This window comes from Thunnus maccoyii, chromosome 15 (assembly GCF_910596095.1).
Source record: "Thunnus maccoyii chromosome 15, fThuMac1.1, whole genome shotgun sequence".
In the NCBI taxonomy this organism is placed as follows: domain Eukaryota; kingdom Metazoa; phylum Chordata; class Actinopteri; order Scombriformes; family Scombridae; genus Thunnus; species Thunnus maccoyii.
Genome location: NC_056547.1, coordinates 20,808,495 through 20,833,003, shown reverse-complemented (window position 1 = coordinate 20,833,003; position 24,509 = coordinate 20,808,495). Strand labels below are relative to the sequence as shown.

The following is a 24,509-nucleotide window of genomic DNA, read 5'->3' as shown; positions in this document are numbered from 1 at the left end:
CAGCCTGAATAATGTGACACTTACACCAATGGCTTGTCCAAAACTGAACAAACCTGAATGCCAAGTAAAAATTATTTCACTTAACCTCATGGACAAATAAAGAATAGCAGTACACAAATTGCCAATCGTTACACATTTTTAACAGTCTTGTTAAATCAATTAAAAGTAATAGTACTGGAACGTTCAATATTTATGCTCATTGATTGAAGTCAAACGTCATTAACTGATCAACTGGAACTCTTACATGGAGCCACAATGCTCAGTGAATCAATACAAGAGAAACAATACAAAATAGAGCCATGAATGGTTTAATTTCACTCTGAAAGGAATGATTACATTGTTTCCCAAATTTAAAATGGAAATGCACGTCTTCAGGAACAATACTTGACAGTCAATGAAAGAATTAGGTTTGTGTTGGGGTTTGTGTGTTGTAATATACCAACCACGATAAACCTACCTCCATTTCAAAGACTGTTGTGGTGAAAACAAGAGGCAAACTATCATGCAGGAGAGTGAGGTTGAGCTGAAGATGAAACCACTGTAGCAAGGAGAGATGCAGTGTGGATGGAAGAAGTGGGAGCGGTGCATGATACTGTGATTTTGTTCCAGGCGCGATGTGTTCCTCTGGCAGCTGAGAACATCTAAATTTAGACACACCCCTCGTCTCCCCTTCCTCTTCTCTACATCCTCAGCCCCTCCTAGCCTCCTCATCCACACTTTCCCCTCCATTGTGCTCTCCTCATCACCACGAACACAGACATGAAAGCCCCTGTGGTGAAACTATCGACAGCTCTCCCTGCGTCAGAAAAGTGTCAGCTGTGCCTGAGAGCGTCGAGCTTTGTGTGTGTGTGTGTGTGCAACATGTAGAGCAACAGCTGTCACAAACTGATGGATGCCAAAAACAGGTAATGATACAGGACTTAGGTGACTGTATGTGCATATGAATGATAGTGTGTGTTCCTGTGTACTCTGCCGGTTAGCCATATGGTGACTATGTCAGAGCTGGCATGGGAAACATGTATGAAGTACACTCGCACATTTTTTTTTTTAATCACCTCTCTTTCTTTCATCCAAATTCCTCTGCCGTCCTCAGAAATGGCCAAGTTTCTTCTCCCTTTTCTGTCACCATTTAATATCAATTTGTAGCTGCCACAGCTATGAGTAAAAGAGAAGTAAACCTGCCTGGTCTTGTTATATTTACTTCAATTGATAAGTGATGGTCCAGTGAAGAGGTTGTGCCATAGGGATTGAAATCATGTCGGAAGTTGATTTCAGTGAGACAAGCACAGAGCTTCTTTGTCTGACATCCAATCCAACTGAACAAATTTAGGATGGGCTATGGTAAAAGGATGGACATCTTGAACATCCCAGAACTAGGGCTGGGTGTGAGCACCAGTCAAAATGTCCCTGTAGCTGGGTTTCCATCCAAATGTATCGTAAATTTTAACAGAATTTTCAGAAAATCAGCGAAAGAAAATGCTAATTTATGCATGTTTCCATCCACTACTCCTATCCAAATATTAGGAGTTGATTCATCGAGATAAGCAGCAGGTGGCGCTAGTTCTCCAGTCAGGTGCCAAGATAAACAAGCACCGGTCAAACTTTAAACAGTGTTTAATAATGTGTGTGAGGCAGGAGGGCAGGAGTTGCTCAGCATGACATCCGTTAGCCAGAGAAGAAAAATAATAATAATGAAAGGAATGCAAACAGTGCGACAACATTTAAACGGACCAGAAGTCATTTCAAATAAACCTGTTTACATTTAACGTGGTTTATTTTCACATGAAGACGGTTTAAACAGCAGCGCCAACTTTCTGGAGGAGATCTGTCTGGGACTGTCTGCGGGAGGAAGAGATGCTGGCAGCCACAAAAACAACAGAAATTCTCTTCACATTTCGTCCTGTAGCTCTTTAACTCTCCAGCGGTCTGTTCCTGCAGTTATCAGCTGGCAAATCTTGTTTTAGAACGTGAAATCACGGTGTAACCAGAGCCGTTACTATCGGCAGAGCTGCTCCGATTCCACCACTATTTTTTAAATGTTATTTCTGTTTTGTAAATTCTATCTTGTTGGTACTATGTTGCTTTTTTGATATTTAATGCTTTAAATGTGAAGTGCTTTGTAACTTTTTCTGTTTTGAAAAGTGCTTTCAATATAAATAAATCTTACATGAAGTTAAGTTTTGAATTTATTTTGACTTGAGTGATGCTATATGCATTTACAATCAAGAGCCACAATGAAAATAAGTCTTGGACTTTGTTGTGTCACCCTTGACATTTTTGTAGTTGCTTTTTATTTAGGGCAGCACCTAGCAATTATCAGTTATTACTCTGGTGATTATTTTTTCGATTAACTATTTAATCTGTAAAATGTCGGACAACAGAGAAAAATGCTCATCACATGTTCTCACAACCCAACGCCAAAGGTACTTCTTGTAGGTATCTACAAATGTCTTGTTTTGTCTGACCAACTGTCTAAAACTACCACAGTGGACAAAAAACAGCAAATATTCACATTTGAGAATCTAGAACGAGTGATTTTTTTAGCATTTCTGTTAAAAAATCATTAAAACGATTAATAAATAATCAAAAATTTTGTAGAGAAACATGTTTCTATACACAAACTAAGGAACTGACTTATTTTGGAATCTGTACAAACATTCAGGTATCCTTATGGTACCCATATTGAAAAATTTCAAACAATACACTGCCTGCTACACAAAGCAGAAAGCAACAAGCCTCAGATCTGGTACTAAGACTGAACAATCTCACAGAATTAAACACACATACTGTACAGACACATAGCAAGCAGGCAAGCAGAAAGAAACATACGGACATGGACACACTGTTCTGAGAAAGTTACAGTTCAGTGTACTGGAATGGAAACAGAATGTGCCACGAGGATGTGGGGATGATGAACAACACGTTTATTGTTGACAGACAGAAGAACGAAGAAAACATTTAACTGCATTGCCACGAGTTGCATCCCCCTGCCCCTCCTGGCCCTGCCTCTCAGCCTTTACCAAGCCTCGGTGTGTGACATGTTTACCCATTTCCCACCAGGAGTGAGTGGGTTTGTGTTCACCATCGAGGCGCAAAGTGAGAAACACTTTTGTTGCAGCTGCACAGTATCTGTAATTATGCCCCACAGGAGACATATTGGAGCACCGCTATCACTGCCATACAGCCACCATGAATACTAGCTGCTACCGCTGCAAAGCCACTTCAGAGTTCAACACGCAACGATGCTCACAAAAATGTTGCAGCCTTTTAAAAAGGACTCATTACAATGATAATACCACAAAAGGTAAAGCCACTGAGAGCTTGTTGAATAAGATATTATAAGTATTATAACTGAGGCAGCACCAAGTACCTTTTGGAGTGAATTATGCTAATGTTATTATCCATACACTAAAACAATCACTGCTCTGTTAGACCACTTTTAGCATCAGTTTAACAACTGCAAAGAAGAATGCAGGGAAGCAATTAATAATTCTAAAGTAATGTGGAAGATTTTGCAAACTCAAGCCAGGAAGGTAAAAATGATTAAACGTCTAACCTATTAAAATGCAATCTTCATTTGGATATGAATATGATTTGCAGCTTGAAACCCAAACCCATATTATAACAAAAGTTTGATATCCTCATACTTTGATGGCTATTAGAAAGATTAAGCAGACAAAGCGAAAAGAAGTTGAGAGGAGGCAAGTCAAGAGAAAGGGAATTAGGACACCAGGGAGGGAAACTGGAAGAGAATGAAAAGAGGGAAGAAAGAAAGGAAAAAGGGACAAAGTGAGTCTGAAGTAGTGCTGACCTAGATGAAACGGTGAGAATGGTGTAAAGGGAGGGTGAGAAAAGGAAAGGGGAAAAGGGGAAGGAAAGCAGCCAAAACTGGGGAAAAAAAAATCTAATTGCACTGGCAGTGAGCATACATCCAACAACAGCACTACAAACTAAAAACTGACCTTGCTGGTTGAGCTGCTGTGTGCTCTTGCTCCACTGCGACAACCCCACAATGGCCACCATCTTGGCGCCCAGACTGGAGCGCCGCTTCTTATTGCCAGCCAGCGACGCAGAGTCCGGGCACCCGCTGCCAGGACTCTTGTCCAGGCTGTACATGGCCCCTGAGATGCTGGATGAGCGCACCACGTTCCGGGCCGCCGCGCTCAGCCCGCTAAGGCCGCTCATCCCACCCGGGCTGGGCACCTCCACAGAGCTGCTGAGCATCATGGTCCCGATGGGCTGGAGGGCCGATAGGCTGGGGGAGGGGGGAGGGTGGGAAAGTTGTAGCTGGGCTGAGGAAAGAACACAAGATAGGACAAAGAAGACAAGGTGAGAGTTGGAAGTAGAGAGGAGAGGGGTAGAAGAGCTCAAATAAAAAGGACATCTTGATGTGCACCGATGAAATACAGTATAATGTCTTGTCTTTCGGCTACGGCAGCTCATCAGGGCTGAAGGACATTGAGTTTAAATTTCAACCATGGTTTGGTTTTCAATTAAATTCCCCACTTATTGCAAAGACAGCAGAAATTACTTCCTATTCCACACCTGAAAAATAAAAAGTCAAAAGCTCTCAAAAGTCTTTTTCATCTCCGATAGTTTTGCGCATGCAGAAAACAAAGAACACAAAGGTCAGCAGGCGAGGACAGTGCAGATGGCAGCAGACTGTTCAAGTGAGTTAAGAAATATCTCCAGCCACACACACACACACACACACACACATAAAAACAAATGTCAGGGCTGGCCTGCTGCTGAACAGTGACCCTGTCAGCTGGTATTTGTCTCGTGTGGTTTTTTTGGAGTCTTATTCTGTCTCTGACCTTAAACAGTGACAGATGATAAACTCTGCAGCTCAAATCATCACTGGTTGGCCAAATCCTGGGAGGAAACTAGTGCACGTGTGCACACAGTCGACAAACTTTGACAAACTTTGAAATATCTGATGGACACACCAATCTTTGCTTGCACAAGTACAGCTCTCCTTGTAGGCCTTTTTCAAATATGACCTCATAGTGGGAAAAGTACAGTTGTTACTAATGACATTAATGATGGCTCTGTTCTATTGAAGTGTCCCAGTAAGCCATGACAGTGTGACAGTCAGCCAGCAGGCACAATACTTGGACCCTGAAACTGAAGCAGCTAATTAGAATTCAGGATTCATTAATTGTATTATTTACTCCTTTGCTTACATGTCAAATTGGAAAAAAAAACGGTCTTCTTCCTCTCTCCTTTCCTTCTCTCTCTCCTAACATCAGAGTGATTATACCGAGGCTAAACCGACAGCCTAGGGGCACATTAAATATGTAGATGCACTGTGGCCATCACACTCCTTTTTAATATTTCTCTTTCTTCAACTCCTCCTCGATAAACCTGCTTTCTAGCCTGGTTTATCATTACAGCTCCTGCTATAATTTTTTTTTGTGTGTGTGTCTGTTTCTGTTTTTTTTTTTGTCACAGCAATGCAGTCTTTTGATGTAAAAGTAAAACTCAGCTGATACCAAAAGTCCAGCTCTAGTGGTTCACATACGTCAACACATCAAAACATGTATGCATGACGTGAAAACATTTTTTACATACTTAGCCAGTGATTGCATGGAATGGTGCACAAATTCTTTATGCTACTGAAGCGCTCGTTCCTGTAGCTGGAAACCATAAATAATACATATACTGTAGGGTGAATTTGCCCTTAATATGTCTTTACAATTGAAGACTCAAATGTACACGCATTGTGCCTGAGAAGTCTCTGTAAATCCTCGTCATTGCCTCGCTTTGTCACACCACTACAACCATAATGCTTACTGCTCACAAAAGTTTGCTGACAGGCACTTTTTGAAGGGTTGCATTTAAAATTGCAGCAATAACCAAAATGGTTGCTATTGAGGAAAAATGAACTGAGGTAGCAAAGGGCAAATTTTGGCATTTTGCAATGAAACTCATAATAATAGCCAAGGAGGAGGAGGGGGAAGACTGCACGCTCTATACAGAGCAACTGCAGTGACATTTGTTATGACTGGACAAAGCTAGTGAGGGCCAGATGGAGAAAGAAAGAGAGGGAAGGTATGGGCTTAAAACTTGAAATTCAGGTGAGCTTTTATGCCCTTTTTTCCCCCTCTTCCTCCTCCCTCTCTTGTCTATTCCAGCCCATGCACACTTCTCCCTAGCTCTCTGGGGGGGCCTCTGTACTGTGAACACACAGCGAGCAGAGCAGGAGAAAATGAGGACAGGGGAGGGATAGAGAAGGCAGTGAGAGAAGGGAGATAAACAGAATAATTCTGCTTTCAGAGCAGCAAGAAGACAGAGAAGAACAAGTGAGGGAGAGAAACGTGGGAGGAGAGGATGCTTCATAATGAATGGACACAGAGAAAAACACTGCAGGATGCCAGGGCCTGATCAGTGTGGGATAATGGAGTGAAAGTAAGAGAAGAATGTGACACTGATAGTGACAACAACTTAGACATGTATCCATTCCTCCCAGCTTTTTAATGATGAGATCCTCTCTATGTGTGTCTTTCTGGTTGAGGACATGCTGCAAAGTGAAACTAAAGCGTACTGTATATAGTATACTGTATATATGTTTTGCCCAGAGGACATCCTCTCTTGCAAAGATGATGGTTGCCTGGTTGTATTGGTTTCCTAACAGTGGAGCTAAAGTTTTCATGCTTGTGAGTTTGACATCCAGAGATTTTTTCAGGTAAAGGGGTAGTTTGATATATTGGGAAATATTTGTTTTCAGAGTTAGATGAGAAGATCAATACTACTCCGTACCTACAAGTTAAATATGTTTGCTTAACTCATCATTAAGACTGGAAACGGGGAAAAACTAGACGGCTACGTGCTAACAAAATCTTCCTACCAGCACCTGTGGTCTCTGCTGGTTGCTTGGCAACATCACGGTGACTCAGGAGGTCTCTTCCCACAGGGTAACTCCAATTTTTAACCTTTGGGTAGACCCAGGCCAGCAGTTTCCAGTCTTTATGCTAAGCTAGGCTAACCATATCCTGTCTCTAGACAGATATGAGAGCATTACCCATCTTCTCATCTAGTGCTAGGTAAAAACTCCAATAAATTTTCCAAAATGTCAAACTATTTCTTCAAATACATAGAAATATCATTGGCTGTTTGGTCAAAATGCTTAAAATGACCTATGTTTACCTTTATGGTGAAGGTCCCTTTTGTGGCACTGACTTTCTATTTTGTTGTTATAGCAGAGGTTAGGTTTGAATTAATTTCAGAATGTAGCCTAAATAGAAACTGCATTTTACTGTCCAATGATCCAGTGATAAAGTCTGTATTTTTAGAAGGTAGAGTCAGGCCAACAATACAAATGGCCTTGATGATATAAAGGCGGATAAAGGTTGAGTTAGAGAGATCCCCAAACCCAAATCCAACTCTGCATCCTCTGAGTCTTTCAATCTCTAATATCTGCCGTGTCACTGCTTGAAGATGCCACCATGTACCTGTCCCCACACAGTGTTTTGCCGGACCTAAAGGTAGACCCGGAGCCCATCTATCTTCATCCCAATGCCAGACAGCTCCGCTGCCATATGTCTCTGTGCTCTCTTAACTTCTCATCTCAGAGCTCATTTATTTCTCCTCCCGTCAGCAAACCACCCCCTCCACCTAGCCTGGTGGCCATCACCTCACCCCTGCCGTGGAAGATCTGGCCTCTTAATTTGTGTGTGTGTCTGAGGGAGTGAGGAAGATCCAGATTTTTGGGCAGGTGAATAGAATAATAATATACAATGTACCGAAGTCCACACACATCCACACAAAGACACACATACAGTGCTCAGTCTTGTGACCATTTGAATCCACAAACCAGCAAGGAAAACTGTGAGCGGAGAGCGAACAGCATACTCTCCAACAGCTACTCAGTAAGACTATAGCTGTAGTGACCATAGTGATAAACTGATTAAAGGAATCTTTTCGAGATTTTGGAATTTCGAAACGATTATTCAAAACTTATTCACTTTCCGAGACTTAGATGAGGAAATTGATACCACTCTTATGTCTGTACACAACATGTGAAACTACAGCCTACAGCTGAAAACAGGAGAAAACAGCTAGCTAGGCTGTGTCCAAAGGTAACAAAATCCATTTAACAGGAAACACAGTGACAAGACTCCAGGAATTCACAAAAATGTTTTTGTGTGGAGTAAACAAACAGGATACAATGTGTTAATTAGTTAGCTTAAGAGGTGCTGGTAGGCTGATGTTTTACCTTCAAACAAAGCCAAGCTAGCTGATTCCCCTGGCTTCCAATATTTATGCTAAGCTAAGCTAAGTGGTTGCTGGTGGTAGCTTCGTTTTTAACGGATTTGTATGAGTGTGGTATTGATCCCAACTCTCTACAAGATAGTGAATAAGCATATTTCCCAAAATATTAAACTCTTGTTTTAACACTTCACATTATTTTGATTATTTTTGGTAGATATAGAAAAAGCGACAAAGCACCTATAAAGTATGTATAATTGACAAAGTGCATGTGAGTGAATGTCTGGAAGAAATTACACCAACTATCTAAAAGAACACTCTGTTGGCAAGCTACAGTGTAGAGGACCAAAACACATGAACTTTAGAGTGACTCAACCAAGCATCACTGTCTACAGTGAGTGAAACTCAGCTTGTAAGCTGAGGTTAAAATGTGATCTCTCTTTTCATTTTCTCCCAAAAACACAAATACCACAATCTTGTAATTAGATGTGGCTGAGCAACTATTAATGGTCTTTTTAAAGTTGCTCTCTAGCAGACAGGCCATGCACTCTGCCACTGCTGACTAGTTAACTAACCTATAATTTAGTAACAAAGTAAATGGTTAAGATATAAGTCTGTGTGTCTTGTTGGAACACAGAAAATATCATATATAATATAAGCAAAGGTATATCTTTGATATATAGGAACCTGTGGGCTTGGGAATTATGGGGTAAGAGCCAAAGACATGCTGGGGAAGTTGGAAAGAATTGAGATGGACCAACACATATAACAGAAGTATAACCAGCTTTAAATGGTGAGCTGAAAATCTCTACTGAGCAGATAATCACAAATAATTCCCACTGTCTCTGTAAAGTAAGAAGAGATCTCTGCAAACCCAAAGAACATTTTTGATTTTGTTTTATACACTAGTACATACTATACATCTTTGACATGTTGTGTACATGTATCTTGCAATGAGTGCAAGAGTGAAAAAGGTTAGAATGAAAAAGAAAATCAAGATCAAGATCATCATGAATAATCACACCGGCAGTGCACAAGGGCAGGCAGGAACTGTAATGCACATCCTGTTGAGGGTACCATGGAAACTTCCCAGGTTATGATACTGTATGTGCAAGCCCGGCGCCTGCTGCCATTGTTGTTGGCCTGGAGTCATGAGTGTGTGTGTGTGTGTGTGTGTGTGTGTGTGTGTGTGTGTGTGTGTCTGATGTATCTCTCTGATCGTAAGGGGTCTCTTAAGGCAAGAAAACAGACGGCCGGTTTTGCAGCTACACACACACAGAGACGAGAGTAAGAGTGCCAGGCTGTGGGATGACTGAGAGCCAAATGGATCATGCACAAAATCACACACAGAGAAACCCAGCGTAGTGCAAACACACACATGCTGTACTGAATTTACGTGCCAGAGTGTAGCAGAAGAAAGCCAAAATATTGAATGACAGAGGGCGTTGACACCAATATCTTGGCTGATGGACTTGGAATAACATCCAAATCCTCTGTAAAACACTCCACTCTGACACAGATTCAATTTCTTCAGTATCATATTGACTGAGGGTACAGTGCATAAGAAAGGAAAAAAACTGACCAGATACAGTCACAGCACCATTAAATATTCACAAATTCCCCATTTCACACTTTGCAGAGCAACATTACAGCTGGTGCACACACACACACAAATTCTAACAGCCATGAAATGAACAGAAAAAGGAGTTCATAAGGAGCTTTCGCTTCGCCTCTCCCATTGGCCCAATCAAATTTTTATCCAATAAAATCTTTAATGAGGTGAGTCATTGAGTCACCCCCTCTACATCACCTTGTGACAGCAGACATAAATTCGATCTGTCACACCATGTTTTCACGCAAATTGGCTCAATCATGTTGAATTAGGCATGGCAGGGAGGCAAAGGTTTACATTTTTTCTATCAGAGCTACAATTAACAGGTCAAATTAGCCTGTCTGAGGTTGTTTAAAATGTTATACGGTACTGAAATGCTCAATCAAAATATGCAGCAGACATCTGTGACCAGTGATGTAGCAGTACAAACAGAAGGATAAGCTATTATGTCTTATTATCAGAAGGCATTTAACAGACCATGACAAACATAAACTGTGTATTTTCATATAAGAATTTGCTTTTTTTGTCTTTAAAAGACCATTTGTCATTAAAATAACATTGATTAAAGTACTCATTAATTGAATTACATCACCATGAGACTACAACTACTGCTGGCTGTGTTCATCTGCATCCACTCACTAAGTTTTTATGCTCCAGGAAAAAAGCACAAAAAATAAATGCTAATATTTTAGCATGCTAGTTGCTAATAGATGCTAAATGCTAATAATGATGATATTCCTTTTAAATACTAAAAATGGGAGCTGTGCTTGTAGGCCCATATTAAGAACATTCTTACTCAATAAAATATTATTTTACCATGCTAACATTTGTTAGCAAGTGTTTTACACAACAGTGTGTATGGTGAGTAGGCCTATTAGCAACCTAATTTTCTGTAGCACACAAAAGTATTAGCCATATGGGCAATAACCATACCATTTTGCAAAAATACACGTGTTGGTTAACTTGCTAATCTTATTATAACAAATATTTGTTTGGTAATCACATAAATAAAAACTTAAAGGTTCCAACATTTGCTATATTGCTAAAGCCAATAAAGAATGATTCAGTTACAAGTTATTTGTATAGCTTTGGCCATGTAATTTCTATCAGTTACTGTATAATAACATTGTAGCTACTCACTAAACTAACTGCTGAGTTCTGGGAACTTGGCAACAACTGCTAAAAACGATGACATAAACATGAGCAGTCAAATGACAAGACAGGCTTTAAACAAGACAACAGTTTAGCCAAATAATCTCAATCACCTTTTTTTGGACATAAATCCAGAAGTGAGCGGAGCCAAACTGTCAATAATAAATGTGCAGAGGCAAATTGTGTACACACAACTATGGCAACAAAGTTGAACCAGGAGATCGGTCTGTAAATTTTGAGTAACCTGGGGGTTTGTTTAAAACCTGTCTGATGATTTGACTGCTCATGTTTCTTGCCTCTTCTTTACTAAAAATTATAATAAGGACCACCATATACTTCAAAGGAAATGCTTGTTGGATTGTTTAAAAGATCACCCCTCACCACTTTTTTGTTTATGGGATGCTAGGTCATGAGCCACACATACACACTTCTACCTTTCTATAGCAAAAAAATGACAGATTATATGAAAATACTTTAATCATGAAATGCTGGAATTTAGCCTCCTTGATAATAATCAAATCACTTCCCCGTAGAGTTCATATAATTTTAAATGTTTATTCACTCATGTATTTGCCCTACTAATCCCTGCACAGCTGAGCTAGCGATATAATGTTTTCATCTCAGCAGTGAATCAATACCTTGTCCAGGATTTGAGCCAGTAGCGTTTTAGAGAAGTCAGTCCTCTTTCATATCATCACTTATCACCACACAGCCTTCTCACCAGCTTACAGTCTCTTCTTCTACACACCACCATGGGGGATCTGGTGTGAAAATGAGACGCACTATGTCACTGTGTTATCTTCTTTACCTCCACACAGTGACACAGACTAAACAAACTCCTTTTTATTCATCACATTTGTTTTCTTCAAATTTAAAAGTTGTTTGGAAAAAGAAAGTACCTTTGGAGTAAAGCACTCCAAAGTTTGACCCTTAATCTCTCTTCGCTCTCTTATCTTGCCGCAATCTATCCAGCACTGAACCATTCTCTTTGCACCCTCTTCTTCTTTTCATCACCATCAAAAGAAGGATGGTAAAGTTACTCTGTCAGCAGCAGGGGGATGGAGAGCTAGCAGAAAATAGAAAAATAAAAAGCCAGAGTGGCCGGGCTGGAAGGAAAGTGGGTTAAGAGGGGTGTGATGGATGAGACTGGGAGCTTTCCTGACTCATGGCCTGCTTTCTCTGGTGACTAATGTGGCCAGTGACATCTCTCTCACTACCCCTCAGCCACCGCCCCTCCTCCTCTCTCCATCCCACCTGGGTTGCTGGTAGCCCGCCTGGGGCGGAGTGGCGCACAGGATCTCACCCCACTTACAATGTCCAGATCACCAAGTCCCAGCTTAAAAAGCAGTGTGGGCTGTGTGGAGCTCAGGATGGGGAGGGGGGCTACAACACGCCCGCGGAGACACAGCCAGGTTCAAACAAAGCATGCCTCTCCGTCTTATTTACTGCTAAACCTCTGGAAGCAATGTGTGCATTGGAACGTGGTCAGATCCTGCGGGAGGACAAGATAAGAGCTGTATATTTATCTCTCCTACTTATGTTTTTAAGACTTCTATTATAGGCTTTCAATTCATTTCTCTCCCATCTCCTTTTTATATGTGACCTCATTTTTGGGGTTGCTTTCATGTCTGAGTGTTTTGCTGATCTGTCAGATTGATAGTGGTCTCTTACTGGAATAGGATATCAGCTGATCAGTATTTTTTTGCCATTAATATATTGGATTTTAAGGCTTTAATTATCTACCATTGCATTTGTGTTCTGGTTTTTTAATCTTGTAAAAAGTAATACACAATTATATTGGCTAAGCAGCTCTGTGAGGCTGTACTCTACTCGGGTACAGCGGTGATTTGAAATGCTAATGCTAGAATGGCAACATGCTCTCAATCTCAACATTTTTTCAGATATTTCTGTTTGGACCAAAGTGGTGGCCATATTTCTTCCAGAATTAACATAAAAGTTCCAGCTGAAATTCCCATTAGCATGCAGTTGTGAGGAGCATATACAAATTGACACGCAATTACCTTTACAGATGTTGCAAAGTAGTATAGTAGTAGCTTTCCAGTCCTAACAGATGATGTTTGATTCCACTGTTGATAGCGTGGCAGACTTGTGTCTCCTAGACAGGTGTTAGGTTAGTAAGAAAGTAACTTGCATGCCTATGTTGGAGGTGACCTTTGAGTATACCCTGCAGCAGCCTCAAAAGCATATCAGGTGTTGAGTGGAATTGATTTTCTGAGTGTTGTTGCAAAGTACCGAATCACTTTGAAAAAGTACAGTGGCATTCAAAGTGCAACTGAATGCTCACTTGACATTGTGTATTGTACCAGAAACTTCAAAAATATACATCAGAAACACATATTCACATCTTTATTGACTGAACCCCTCTGGATATGATTCAATCTGAGTGTGAGCTTGCAAAGTAATCAAGACTGTAGTGTCTCATTAGCATTCCAGTCTTAAGTGGGCAGTGAGGCGCAATAACAACCAACAATTCATTGTCAACCAATCCTAGCCACTCTCTTTGATGATACATACCAACTGGCTAGTGAATTACGCTTTACAGATGGTTGTCTACAAGTGCACACTGGCGCATAAGGTGCAACAACAAACACACACACACACACACACACATACACACCGAAGCCTGCTCATTACTATGATAAGTGTCTGTTGAGCTCTGCTGCTTGGTTGTATTCATTTGATTTTCATTTCAAAGAAGACCAGGACCAGCAGCAGCCAGCCGCAGATCTGAAGTGTGGTCAGATGTGTTAGTGAATACATGAGTGTTTTTGTGTGTGTGTGTGTGTGTGTGTGTGTGTGTGTGTGTGTGTGTGCTGCACTGGACTTTGCCTTTGCCCTTTCAAGCTATCAATTTTGAGATGTGTGTGTGTGTGTGTGTGTGTGTGTGTGTGTGTGTGTGTGTGTGTGCATGTGCGTGTGTGTGTGTGCATGTGTGTGTGTGTGTGTGTGTATTCACATGTGTGCATGAGCAATAGACTCTTTGATGGAAGATGATACAGTGCATAACGGTCAGGCTGGCCTTTTGAGTAGCCAGTTTATCTGATACTATCTGACGCATCTCTCTGTACCACTCAGACTCAAAAATGTACGCTTGTGTGTGTGTGTATCAACACACGCATGCACATATAGTTCACCCTGGTAAATATTTCAGAAGAGCAGGGATCTGTGTGCCCTCTGAACTCATGTGCCACACATCTAAACATTGCTTGGCAAACATACTCATCTAAATGTGGAATAAAACTGTGACACAAATACATGAATACTTCATAAACAGACATGTGAGCTGTGTGGCACAGCTGTTTGAAGACGCAAAATGGGTTAACAGATTTTTTCCTTCCTTTCTTTGTTTCTATTTATTTATTTTAATTTTTGGATGGATAACATTTCTTAATATGGAATGCAGAGTTTGGGAAAATGGCTTCTGCGTTTAAATGTTTGAATAATGTGTAAATGGAGATATAGGAATATGGCTTTCCACAGTACGGGGTTGAGTCTCTTTCCAGCTTTTACTGTCTCATTGCTGTCTCAATGGATTATTGAGAGGATCAAGTGTAAGTCAGGAAAGGATTTCAAGAGTTAAGCACATGGATAATTATTCTCTTTCTCCTTAAAACGGGCCAAAGAAGGCCTGCTCCTTTGGTGCTAGTTAATGCTTCACACTCCAAACTCAACACTAACAGTTACATGTGCCAGAAATATCAAACAGCTTTTCAGAATGTTTTATTTTCTTACTGAAATTCAGAGAAAATCTCTAAAACTGCGCCACGTGTTTCTGCCCCCCCCCCCAATTCTGTGTATGTGTGTGTGTAAACATGTGCGTGCGGCCATCTGATATAATCTCACACCTCAGCATGCACTTGGCCTGACCTGAGTGCTGGAAGAGGACGGGCTTCTGAAAATATCCTTATTCTCTCCCCCACACTCCCCTCCCTCACACACTCTCACACAAATACAATCAAAAAGGCAAGCAGTGCACATCTGACTTATCCTGAGGCACCTTTGTGCCTTTGACCCCACACAGCCCCCTACACAGATAACTAGCACTGCACAGCTGACCTTTGACATGGCTGAACTTTCCTCCAGACATCAATAGAGACAATTAGTTTCCCATTTTTCCAGCAACCAAGCACTTACACTCATACAAATTGTAATCATTTGCTACATTCTTTTCAACTGGAAAAAGTAAATAAGACATCTATGAGTAATTAGGTCACATGACTACAACCTTAATGTGCATCATCTTGTCCATTGCATCTCATATGATTATACTGATCCTTTTAGACGGTTAATGAGATTGACAGGAGTAGGAGAAAGCTGTAAACTGTAAGCGCACGTTGGCACTGGTAGGCTTGTGGTGCTGCTGAGGTGACAATAAAAAGAAGAAACCCAGCTGATACTAATCATTTAATCTGGTGTCCATTACCTCTCAAATAGGCCTAGACATTGTAACAATGAGGACTGAGCCCAGTTTGAGCTCCTCTTATCACTGATCACCTGCTCTGCTATAATTGCATTATTCAGAATATCAGCGCACGTTTGGCGCTGTTATTATTACCCTGTGCGGAAATTTAGCGGTGCGCGCCCCGCAATTAAAAAAAAAAAAAAAAAGGAATCAGAGCACTTACCACTTACAACGAGGAGCGGCGAAGGCAAGGTGTGGGTCGAAAGTTGTCAAATGATTGTTTGCTTCTGTCGTATCTGTGAGAATGTCATCGTTTGGGTTTTATTTTTGCTGTGCTGGTGTGCTGGACGGCGGTTTGCTGGACGGTTTCTTGTCTCGGTGCTGCTGGTCACACTGCATCCAAGGCGCGGTGAGAGACGCGCTGCTGTGGAGAGAGGAGAGGAGGAGAGGAGGAGAGGAGGAGGGAGGGGGGAGAGGAGAAGAGAGGAAAGAGGAGAGAGATGGGATTACTAGCAATAACCCTGGCAATGGAATATGGTCAAACAGCGACAACGTGTGGTCTGGCCTTGTATGGGAAGCAATAAATACTGAGATGGAAGGACCAAGATGCAACATGCCCTGAGTTCATTAATTAGCACCAAGTTCTACATGTGTGCCTGTGTTGAAGCCTGGCAAAAACAGCTTGAGCAGTATTCCACAAAGCTTATACATATCTTTAAAGCTGGTGCACCAAACAGTTGCATAGCCGGATTCACCGGCTGGGTGGCCCTGGGACAAAAATTAGCCATGGGCCCCTGTCCCCCACCCACTTATGATTCTAAACACAACTTGAGTTAGGAATGTGTACTATGTAAATTTTGACACAGGCCTTGGGTTTGTGTGCATTTTTTGAATATTTGGAGGCAACATAATAAAGCTAAAAAAGGGGGGTATCAAAAAAGTATTTCAGAGAACACCAGGATACTAGGATAGACACTATTTTATTAGGGGATTACATTAAAAAACAAAAGGAGCGAAATACGCATTTCACACGTTGCTTCATCAGATTCACTCTCTTAAAAAAAGGGTGTTAAGTTGCTCTTAAAACTTGTAGTGTTTTTGATCATTAGTAGAGCTATGGAGCAATGGTTTTACAGTTGGCTTCCCATTCTGTTTGGGTCATGTACACACAAAAGGACGTATACACGATGCAATACACAATCCTGCCGATGGTCTTGTGCTGTTCCTCTGATGGACAGATGGTGGCAGTAATATGCCTAGAAATGCTCAATCGCAGGGAAGAAAAAGTTCGCATTGCAAACAAAGGAGATTTAAAATTCTTACTAAAATGTTTTATGGGCACCTTTAAAGGTCCTTGTCATTTCTATTGCTTCTCTGCTATAGAAAACCTGCAAACCTGAAATAAATCCAAGCACCACAAACTAACTCACACACAATGAATATGGGACTTTCAGGGTCCCTGAGGGTCTGGAAACCTTTGGGCAGTTGCTCGTTTTGCCCGCTAGTAATCCAGCCTGGCAGAGGAGAGAAACCCTTTGCACAGAGAAGCTCCTAAATTTCACAGTATCTGCTGAAAATCAGCATAATGGTGTTCTGAAGCTGTAAAATCTCATCATAGTCTGAGTTTTATAGCCAGTGCCTGTGGGCATAGCTGAGTTGGAAGATTAAGAATCTGATACACTGGATCGTTTCACAGCAGAGTGTAAAGAAGAACAATTGTTTGTCTTGCACAACCAAGCCTGATTCAAGTAATACACTACTAATTGGGACTTTTGTCAATTGTGGCAATATGTGGTAGTTGTAGCCTGATGCGTGCACTTAAATTTTGTCTATTCTCACCCAGTTAGCCACTAAGCAATCACGGGAATACAGTATTCAGGTTCAAAGATTTATGGATAGCTTATACAATTACATTTTTGAATGTTTATTCCACGTCTGTGCATTGTAGACTTGAAATTTGCTTGAGATTCATCCCATTGTTTCTGTCAGTTACATTATTGTTGAACAGCCTGCATTGCATCATCACACAGAAAAAATCTAACTCTAAAAATCAATTAAAGCAGACAAGATATTCACAGCAAAGTCTTTCTGATTCGTATTAAATACTTAGACACATGCAAAAACACTATCATGCTTTGATACAGATCAGTCCTGTGCAGTTTGCAGAACTTAGTGCTTTAGTACCACTCCAGTTCAAATGATCCAGGGCCTGTACAGTACATATATTCTGTGCACCAACAGCATTTACTCACTATAGTGTTATTACTGTCAGTGTGTCAGGAGAATGTGCTGCACTGGGCTCAATATGAACTCATAAACCCAGGCCCAGACCCATGCAGGTGAAATATGTGCCACTCAGTAACTCATGCGGCTAGCCACTCAAATACACATACATCAGCTGCCTTGGATCAATGGCCTGTTTCCCATAGGCGAACCACTGTGGCACAACACAATCAATTCTACCACAGGATTCATTGTTCCAATTACTAAGCCTTGTTCTCTGCTGCTACAGTAAGGAGGGTCGACTGGAATCAGCACCCCCCCCCCCCCCCCCCCCTATCAAACATTAACACCAGCACTGAATCTGAATCAGCTCATTGGCATTCTGTAGAGAGAGCGGTGGTAGGAGCATCTGTTGCTGTCATCAGCTGATGTAGTGACCACAATGGCTGTGTAATAGCAATGAACGCCGTAATGCAAAATGCTGATCTGGAGAAGCCGGCCATGGACGAGGGATTTTAATAGCTGCAGGCATAAGTCATAATTCAATAGATTGATCCATTCAGAGCTGCAACATACATACATGGCTACAGTATATGGTCTAAATAGGGAATGGAAAAGACAGTCAGACCCTATTGTCCCTATGGAAAAGTGTGTTAAATGTATTAGAGCCATATATACAGTATACGTCTGTTCCATGTTGCTGGAGCCAGGTCACAGTCAATTGAATTACTGCACACATCACATGGTCATGTGATAAGGTTTGTGTAAGCTATGATCTCACAGGAAGGTGGGGCAGGTTGGGGATTAGAGGAGGAGGTGAGGTGCTTACAGTACATGACAGGTGTGTGTGTGTGTGTGTTCATTTCAGGGCAATCAATTTAAATATCATCTCTCAAATTCCAGGATCTCTCTTGGGAACAATCCCCAGAGAAAATGGTTGCATTCACAAATGACATTCCTCCGTTTTAAGTACACCAGGTCAGATAAGTGAGATCTAATAATATATTTAATACAATATAATCGCACGGCAGCATAACAGGTCTTCAACACACCCCAGAGTGATTAAATGTTCCCAATAAAACATCATGTGTGCCGGCATCCAAAGACTCATCCCTCATCTCTAATATTGCCCTGATCCACGCTGTGCAAGCTCATGCATACATACATCACATAAAACACAAGCAGACTGGCAATTTGATGCTGCAGCAGTTAGTGATTAGATCTTCTTATTTGCTTTTGGGAGAACAAAGATGCACAAATGCCCATATTTCTCGACTAGATCTGTGTAAGAGTCAATGCAATTTGTACAAGTTTCAGTGAAATCAGTGTGCAAGTGCCTTTTCATGCGATAGTTTCTGTTTCAATCGCTCATTAATCTGTTGAATTATTTATGTATAAGGCCTATCTGCTAGCGGGGGTGGGGGGGTGAGAGGTTACTGACAGACTGAGAAGTAGGAGAGAAAATAACTATGTGGCACACTGTTGCTGGCACTACCATTTATATATGTGTGTATATAATATTTATTGGTTTTTATGCACAATGCCTTTGACCTGGCCACGAGATACTGACACACACACTCTTGTACTAAGACACACTGGGAGGTGGTTCAAGCTCAGTTTCACCTCTTGCTGATATCACAAACTCCCTGTCAGCTGAAAATATGCTCAGGTCAGCAAATCCGTAGCCCCTATAGCAGCAGAATAGCTTATTGCTGCCTCTTTGTCGCTGTATTACTCTTCTTGTGGTCCCACCGGGTGCTCAGCACCTAATGAATACATATTGAACAGCTTACTCAGTCACTGTCACCCACAAACTCCCACGCTTGCTTCTCTTTGACTGGAAATAGCCCTGAATGCTGGTGTAGATTGAACAGATCTGATGAACAGGTCTGTCCGTAGGATATACAAGTTCAGGAGAATAATGTTTAGCCTGGAGGCTAGTGAGGAGCCGCCTGTTCTTGTCAACTTAGTCCTAAAGCGTGCAAGCTGCACAATCATTTCCACTTGCCTTGTATCTTTTTCTGCCTCATTAAAATTTCATAAATCCAAGGAATTTTTGAGCTTGTATTGTGACACCCTCTCTTGGCTGAGTTGTGGAATTACACTTCTTGCAAATCGACATTGTGTAATTAAAAAATATCATGAGAAACTAGTTAAATATTAAGCATTCATTGAAATGGACACATCTGTAGGTAATTGGATATTTATGTGTGTCTGAACTGTGTTGTGTGGATTTGTGTGTGCAGAGTCTGTGGAGAAAAGTTTCCAACCAAACTGTAGGCACGTTTTTAATGTCTTTATCAAGTTTGAGTCATCACAAACTCATACACATAGTTCCTTATTTCTAAACTTGCTCATCAGCTGTTGATCACTTAACTGTCAGTATCTCAACAGATAGTTAACTATGGCAAAATGATTCACAACAATCCAACCAGTATAAGACATTCAATTGTTCAGTAACTCAAAAATAGTTCTCTTTTTAAAAATACCATTTAAAAAGCTGTAGTGTGTATGCTGCAGGTGTACTTAATGTATAATTTGTAAATGAAAATCCTAATTGGAACCAATGCAAGCACATTCGTGATGTGTTTTTCCTAATAAAACCAATACATTGGCTGCATCTTAAAAATGAGAAATATATAAATTTGCTTTTAACAAATGTTCTATGCAGAAAAAAATCTCACTTATAAATTATCTCTTTATTTCAAATAAAATTTTTAAACGTTTCCCCACAGCATCATACCACCAACATGTCAGCTGGGGGAGGCTTCAAAGGAATCTGACCTAGAGTGAACCTTTTTGCCTTAAACTGACTCAGTTCTTCTGGAGTCAGTTTGCTCTCAGGTGAAAACAGACTGTCCGATGCCCCTCCAGCAGACCCTGCTCCTGCTGCAGGAGGTGCAGCAGCTGTCCCAAACCCTCCACTTGTCTGTCCAAATGAAGTGCTGCTTCCTGTTGCAGCAGGTGCTTCAGCCCCGAAACCACTCCCGAATCCTCCTCCGCTGTTTGCTGTCGAGGAGAAGCTGAACCCAGAGGCGGAGCCAAATCCTGAAGCCGCTGGCTTGTTGGTGGTCGGGTATGCAAAGGAGAAATTAGAAGATGAAGTAGCAGCAGCAGAGGAGGAGCCAAACCCAGAGGGTGGTTGTGTAGGAGCTGCTGCAGGAGCACTGCCGAAACCTGTGGAGGATGATGGTGCTGCTGAAGAACCAAATCCACCAGTTGGAGCAGCAAAGCTGAAACTGCTGGCCTCAGCTGGTGCCGGGGCCCCAAATCCTACATGGTCAGAAAGATTCAGAATTAACACAGGAGAAATGGTGGATATGGATTTGATTAACTAGTAAGGATATTGAAAAAGGACAATAAAAAGCAAGTGGAACCTGCTGCTCAATTACTGTTATCGCTCTTACCATACAGAGATCAGGGTTACTTTAAACCTTCTACTGCTACAAAAAAGTAAGAATACTTAATCCTCACCTTTGCTTCCAAAATTGGATGTAGAGGACCCAAATCCAGTCACTGATGATGAACCAAAATCACCGGATGATGCCTGAGGTGCTGGATTGTTTAACTCTGCAAGCTGCAAAGAAAGTAAATATAATAAATACCAAAACATACTCACTGTACTTAAAAAATAAAATTAAAAAAAAGCCTCACCACAGCTGCACGGGTGGCTGGACTCATAATCTTCAACTCTTGGACTCTGCTTCTCCACTGACTTAGCAACTGATTGATACCATTAACCTGAAGACACAAACCAGACGTTTCTTAGACTCTTATACATTGTAAAATTGAGATATAACTTTTTATCTTTATTTGAAGGGAACAAGCTTCCTTGTATCCATGCAGTAGTTCTCCATTTACTCTGTAATTGGACTAAAAACAAATATTAGCAATGACATTCATGTGCAACACAACACTTACATAGCCCTGCAGATCTCCTGATGCTCTTGTGGAGTAATACTCGAACCTGAGCTCTTCTGGAGAGAGATCAGTGAAACCTGTAGGAGAAGCATGTTAGGGTTTAGTGTCCTGGTGATGCATGCTATGAATCCATTACTTACAACCAACAAAGAACAAGAGAAATCATGTCATTAAATTTATATTTTGATACTCACCAGACAAAGGTGTCTTGAAGCCAGAATAACAAGAGAAGCCCCACTGCCCTGAGCTCTCCCAAATATCCATGTCCATCTGGATCATCTCCCTGGGTGACCGTGAGACAGACATTGCATGAATAAATTCCTTGTCATTCAAAAACTCATTTTAATGCAACTTGAAAAAAAAAAAAAAAGAACAAGCAGACTCACAGTTTTTTGTCATCATCTTCATCACCAACTGCTACTCCAGCCCCTCCTCCTCCTCTTCCTCTTCCTCCCTTGTCAAAAGTGCTGGGAGTACCAAGCGCTGAAAATCTGTTCTGCCCAGAGAAGCTGAATTCAGCACTCTTCACGTTATCCCTCCTCCCTCCTCCACCTCCTCCTCCTCTGCCCCAGTCACTTCCACCTCCTCCTCCTCCTCCTCCTCCTCCTCCTCCTCCTCTGCCCCAGTCACTGCCACCTCCTCCTCTGCCCCAGTCACTGCCACCTCCTCCTCCTCCTCCTCCTCCTCCTCCTCGACCCCAGTCATCACTTCCATGAGAGGAGAAGGATGACGGCTGGATGTAGCTGCCTCCTTTTTGCTGGGAGGGATTCACCCAAACTCTGTTTCCAAAACCTGAAACCAACATGCAACAACAACACCAGTCAATGCTGAGTATTTTGTATTATGTGTCCTGTGTGTTTTTTGCTATGTACTGTTTGTTATTGTGCTGTTGTATGTTTTAATTGTGACCTGCCTAAGGGACTGCAGATGAAAATGAGCTCTAAGCTATCTCTGGTACAGTACATCAAATGGTAATATTTCTGTTTAACACTGTGCATGCAATAAATACATAAATAAATAAGCGTTTAACAGTATCTTCATTACAATCCCCAATATCAAGTACAAAGCTGAACATGTTTGGTGCATGTTGCTATTAAAACGGGTGATATCAAATCCTACCTTCATGAAGAAATAATTGAATTTATGTTCATTTTAAAGGCTATAGTATATGTAGTTTGCTGTTTAAATGTACCGTGTTATACTGATAGAGGTTCAAATGTGGTTTCCTGGAAAACATTACCGCCTTATTTTCCCAAAAAACACAATGGCGAGGAAACGAAACTAAAGGACTTAACGTTAATGAATGACGAACGAAAGCTGACTTCTATCAAGTTCTTCACCAATAAATAAGCACGTCGGTGTGAAATTACGAGGTTTATTTAGCCGACGTGCCATTTCCACTCAAGAGGCCAGCCACAGGAGCACTTTCTTAAGTAGAAAATGAAGTTTATTCCTCCCTAACGTTACCTCCACCACCACCACCTCCTCCTCCTCTGGGCTGCTGCGGAGCAGAAGAGCGGTTGTAGTTGTTGTTGTATCCACCACCTCCTCCACCTCCTCCTCCTCCTCCTCCTCGTCCTCCCCTCGGGTGCTCATTCCAGCATTTATCACCGTAACGACAACGGCCCTGAAGAAAAAAGTTGCACACTGTCATCTTCACACGGCGCTGCTTGTGTCAGATGCAGCGTTTCTTCTCTACTCTGCTCGTAAACTTTCACTGTGTGCGGTGATGTTTTGTTTTCATGCGGCGCCGCCGAAGACACTCGAGCTTCCGTCGGGGGAGATTTACGTCATACGAAGCAACTAACTTTTTTTTTCTTAAACTTTATTAACAGTACAGTAATATTCCAATACAAACATCAACGCAGGGAGTATTGGAGAAAAATTAAATAAATAAAATAAAATAAGCAAAAAAACACAAGCAGTAATAAAATTGTACAATGTAAAAAGATACTGAAATGGTATCCGGCTCAGATTGATAATGTAAAAGTGAATAAGCAATATTGCAAACGAATTTAAATCATCTGGCAATTTTGTCCACAATGTTTCTCAAGAGATGTCTTTAAAGCTTTTTTTTAGTTTGTTTTTTAGACACCCGACAGGCAGAATCAGAGGATGTCTGAAGTTTAACATAAGACAAGTTTTTGTTTGGAAGAAACTGGAGATATCTGGCTTTGTGAAAGACACATCAATTTTATCAAGTTATCAACTTCATTGTTGTTAGACTCTACATTAAAAGATAAGACCATACTTTCTGTAAAAGGGACCAAGACCTCATGAGTCTCCCAGATTAATATGGAAATTTGAGTCCCAAAATTACCTGAATGAGTGCAGACATAAAATAAAGGAGAAAAGGACTCAACCTCCCTTTTGAAGAAGGAACATAAAGGGGAAACATCGGGTCTAAAATTGTGAGTGAATTCATTACATGGATAATATCTGTGTAAAATTTTAATATGAATTTCTTTAATTGAGATGACTTTCAGTCATTTTTAATCCAAGGCGTTGGTTACAGCTGCTGATTTTATATTAGAACACACACACACCAAACAGTGTTTTCAAGATTTTTATACTCCATCGTATTTCTCATATATCAGTGGTTCCCACCCTGGGGGTTGGGACCCAACAGGACATCAATTTCAGGAGTCTCAAGATCATTTAGGATGACAGAAAATACGCTCTGTCATCCTAAATAACAGAACTTGTGTTTTTCTGATTTTTCTTTAATCTTCCCTTTTTTAAGAATAGTTTTACTTAATCAGCAAACTACACTCTTCACTTGAAATGCATGAACATCCTGTGGCATAGAGGTCATTAGAAGCTTGTTTGAGGAACCACTCTCCTAGATCTAAGACCTACTTCACACCACAGAGGCCACAAAATATAAAAAAAATAGGCCTATCTCTCCATTTTTCATGTGGGCTACCTCTGTAACATTTCTACAGTAATTTTGTGTTTGTATATTGC

General features: G+C 41.1%; 2 protein-coding genes across 4 annotated transcripts in view; both read right to left on the bottom strand.

The window, feature by feature from the left end:
* Positions 1-15,932, bottom strand: part of rims3 (regulating synaptic membrane exocytosis 3) — a 38,932-nt gene extending 23,000 nt beyond the window's left edge. The window contains exons 1-2 of one of the 3 annotated variants that reach the window (XM_042436520.1): positions 15,622-15,932; positions 3,963-4,292 (exon numbers count right to left, since the gene is read on the bottom strand). In XM_042436520.1, coding sequence (XP_042292454.1) covers positions 3,963-4,227 — 265 coding nt within the window. In that variant the 5' untranslated portion in view covers positions 4,228-4,292; positions 15,622-15,932. Of the gene's footprint in view, positions 1-3,962; positions 4,293-8,218; positions 8,299-15,621 lie in introns of those variants that run through there. The other 2 variants (XM_042436521.1, XM_042436523.1) reach the window with 2 other exon arrangements.
* Positions 15,933-19,896: 3,964 nt separating this feature from the next.
* Positions 19,897-23,326, bottom strand: nup42 (nucleoporin 42). The gene is made up of 8 exons (XM_042435633.1): positions 23,010-23,326; positions 22,191-22,334; positions 21,929-22,103; positions 21,737-21,825; positions 21,543-21,619; positions 21,276-21,362; positions 21,096-21,198; positions 19,897-20,894 (listed from the first exon to the last, which is right to left on the bottom strand). Exons 1-8 carry the CDS (start codon positions 23,194-23,196, stop codon positions 20,359-20,361), a joined length of 1,398 nt encoding a protein of 465 aa, XP_042291567.1. The 5' UTR covers positions 23,197-23,326; the 3' UTR covers positions 19,897-20,358.
* Positions 23,327-24,509: the final 1,183 nt, after the last annotated feature.

Bases quoted from the DNA above. Each gene is read 5' to 3' on its own strand.
- nup42 (XM_042435633.1), bottom strand. From the start codon at position 23,196: ATGACAGTGTGCAACTTTTTTCTTCAGGGCCGTTGTCGTTACGGTGAT. The intron at 22,335-23,009 runs GTAACGTTAGGG...TGTTGGTTTCAG, and splicing joins AGGAGGTGGTGGTGGTGGAG to GTTTTGGAAACAGAGTTTGG. The intron at 22,104-22,190 runs GCAGAGGAGGAG...ACTGGGGCAGAG, and splicing joins AGGAGGTGGCAGTGACTGGG to GAGGAGGAGGTGGAGGAGGG.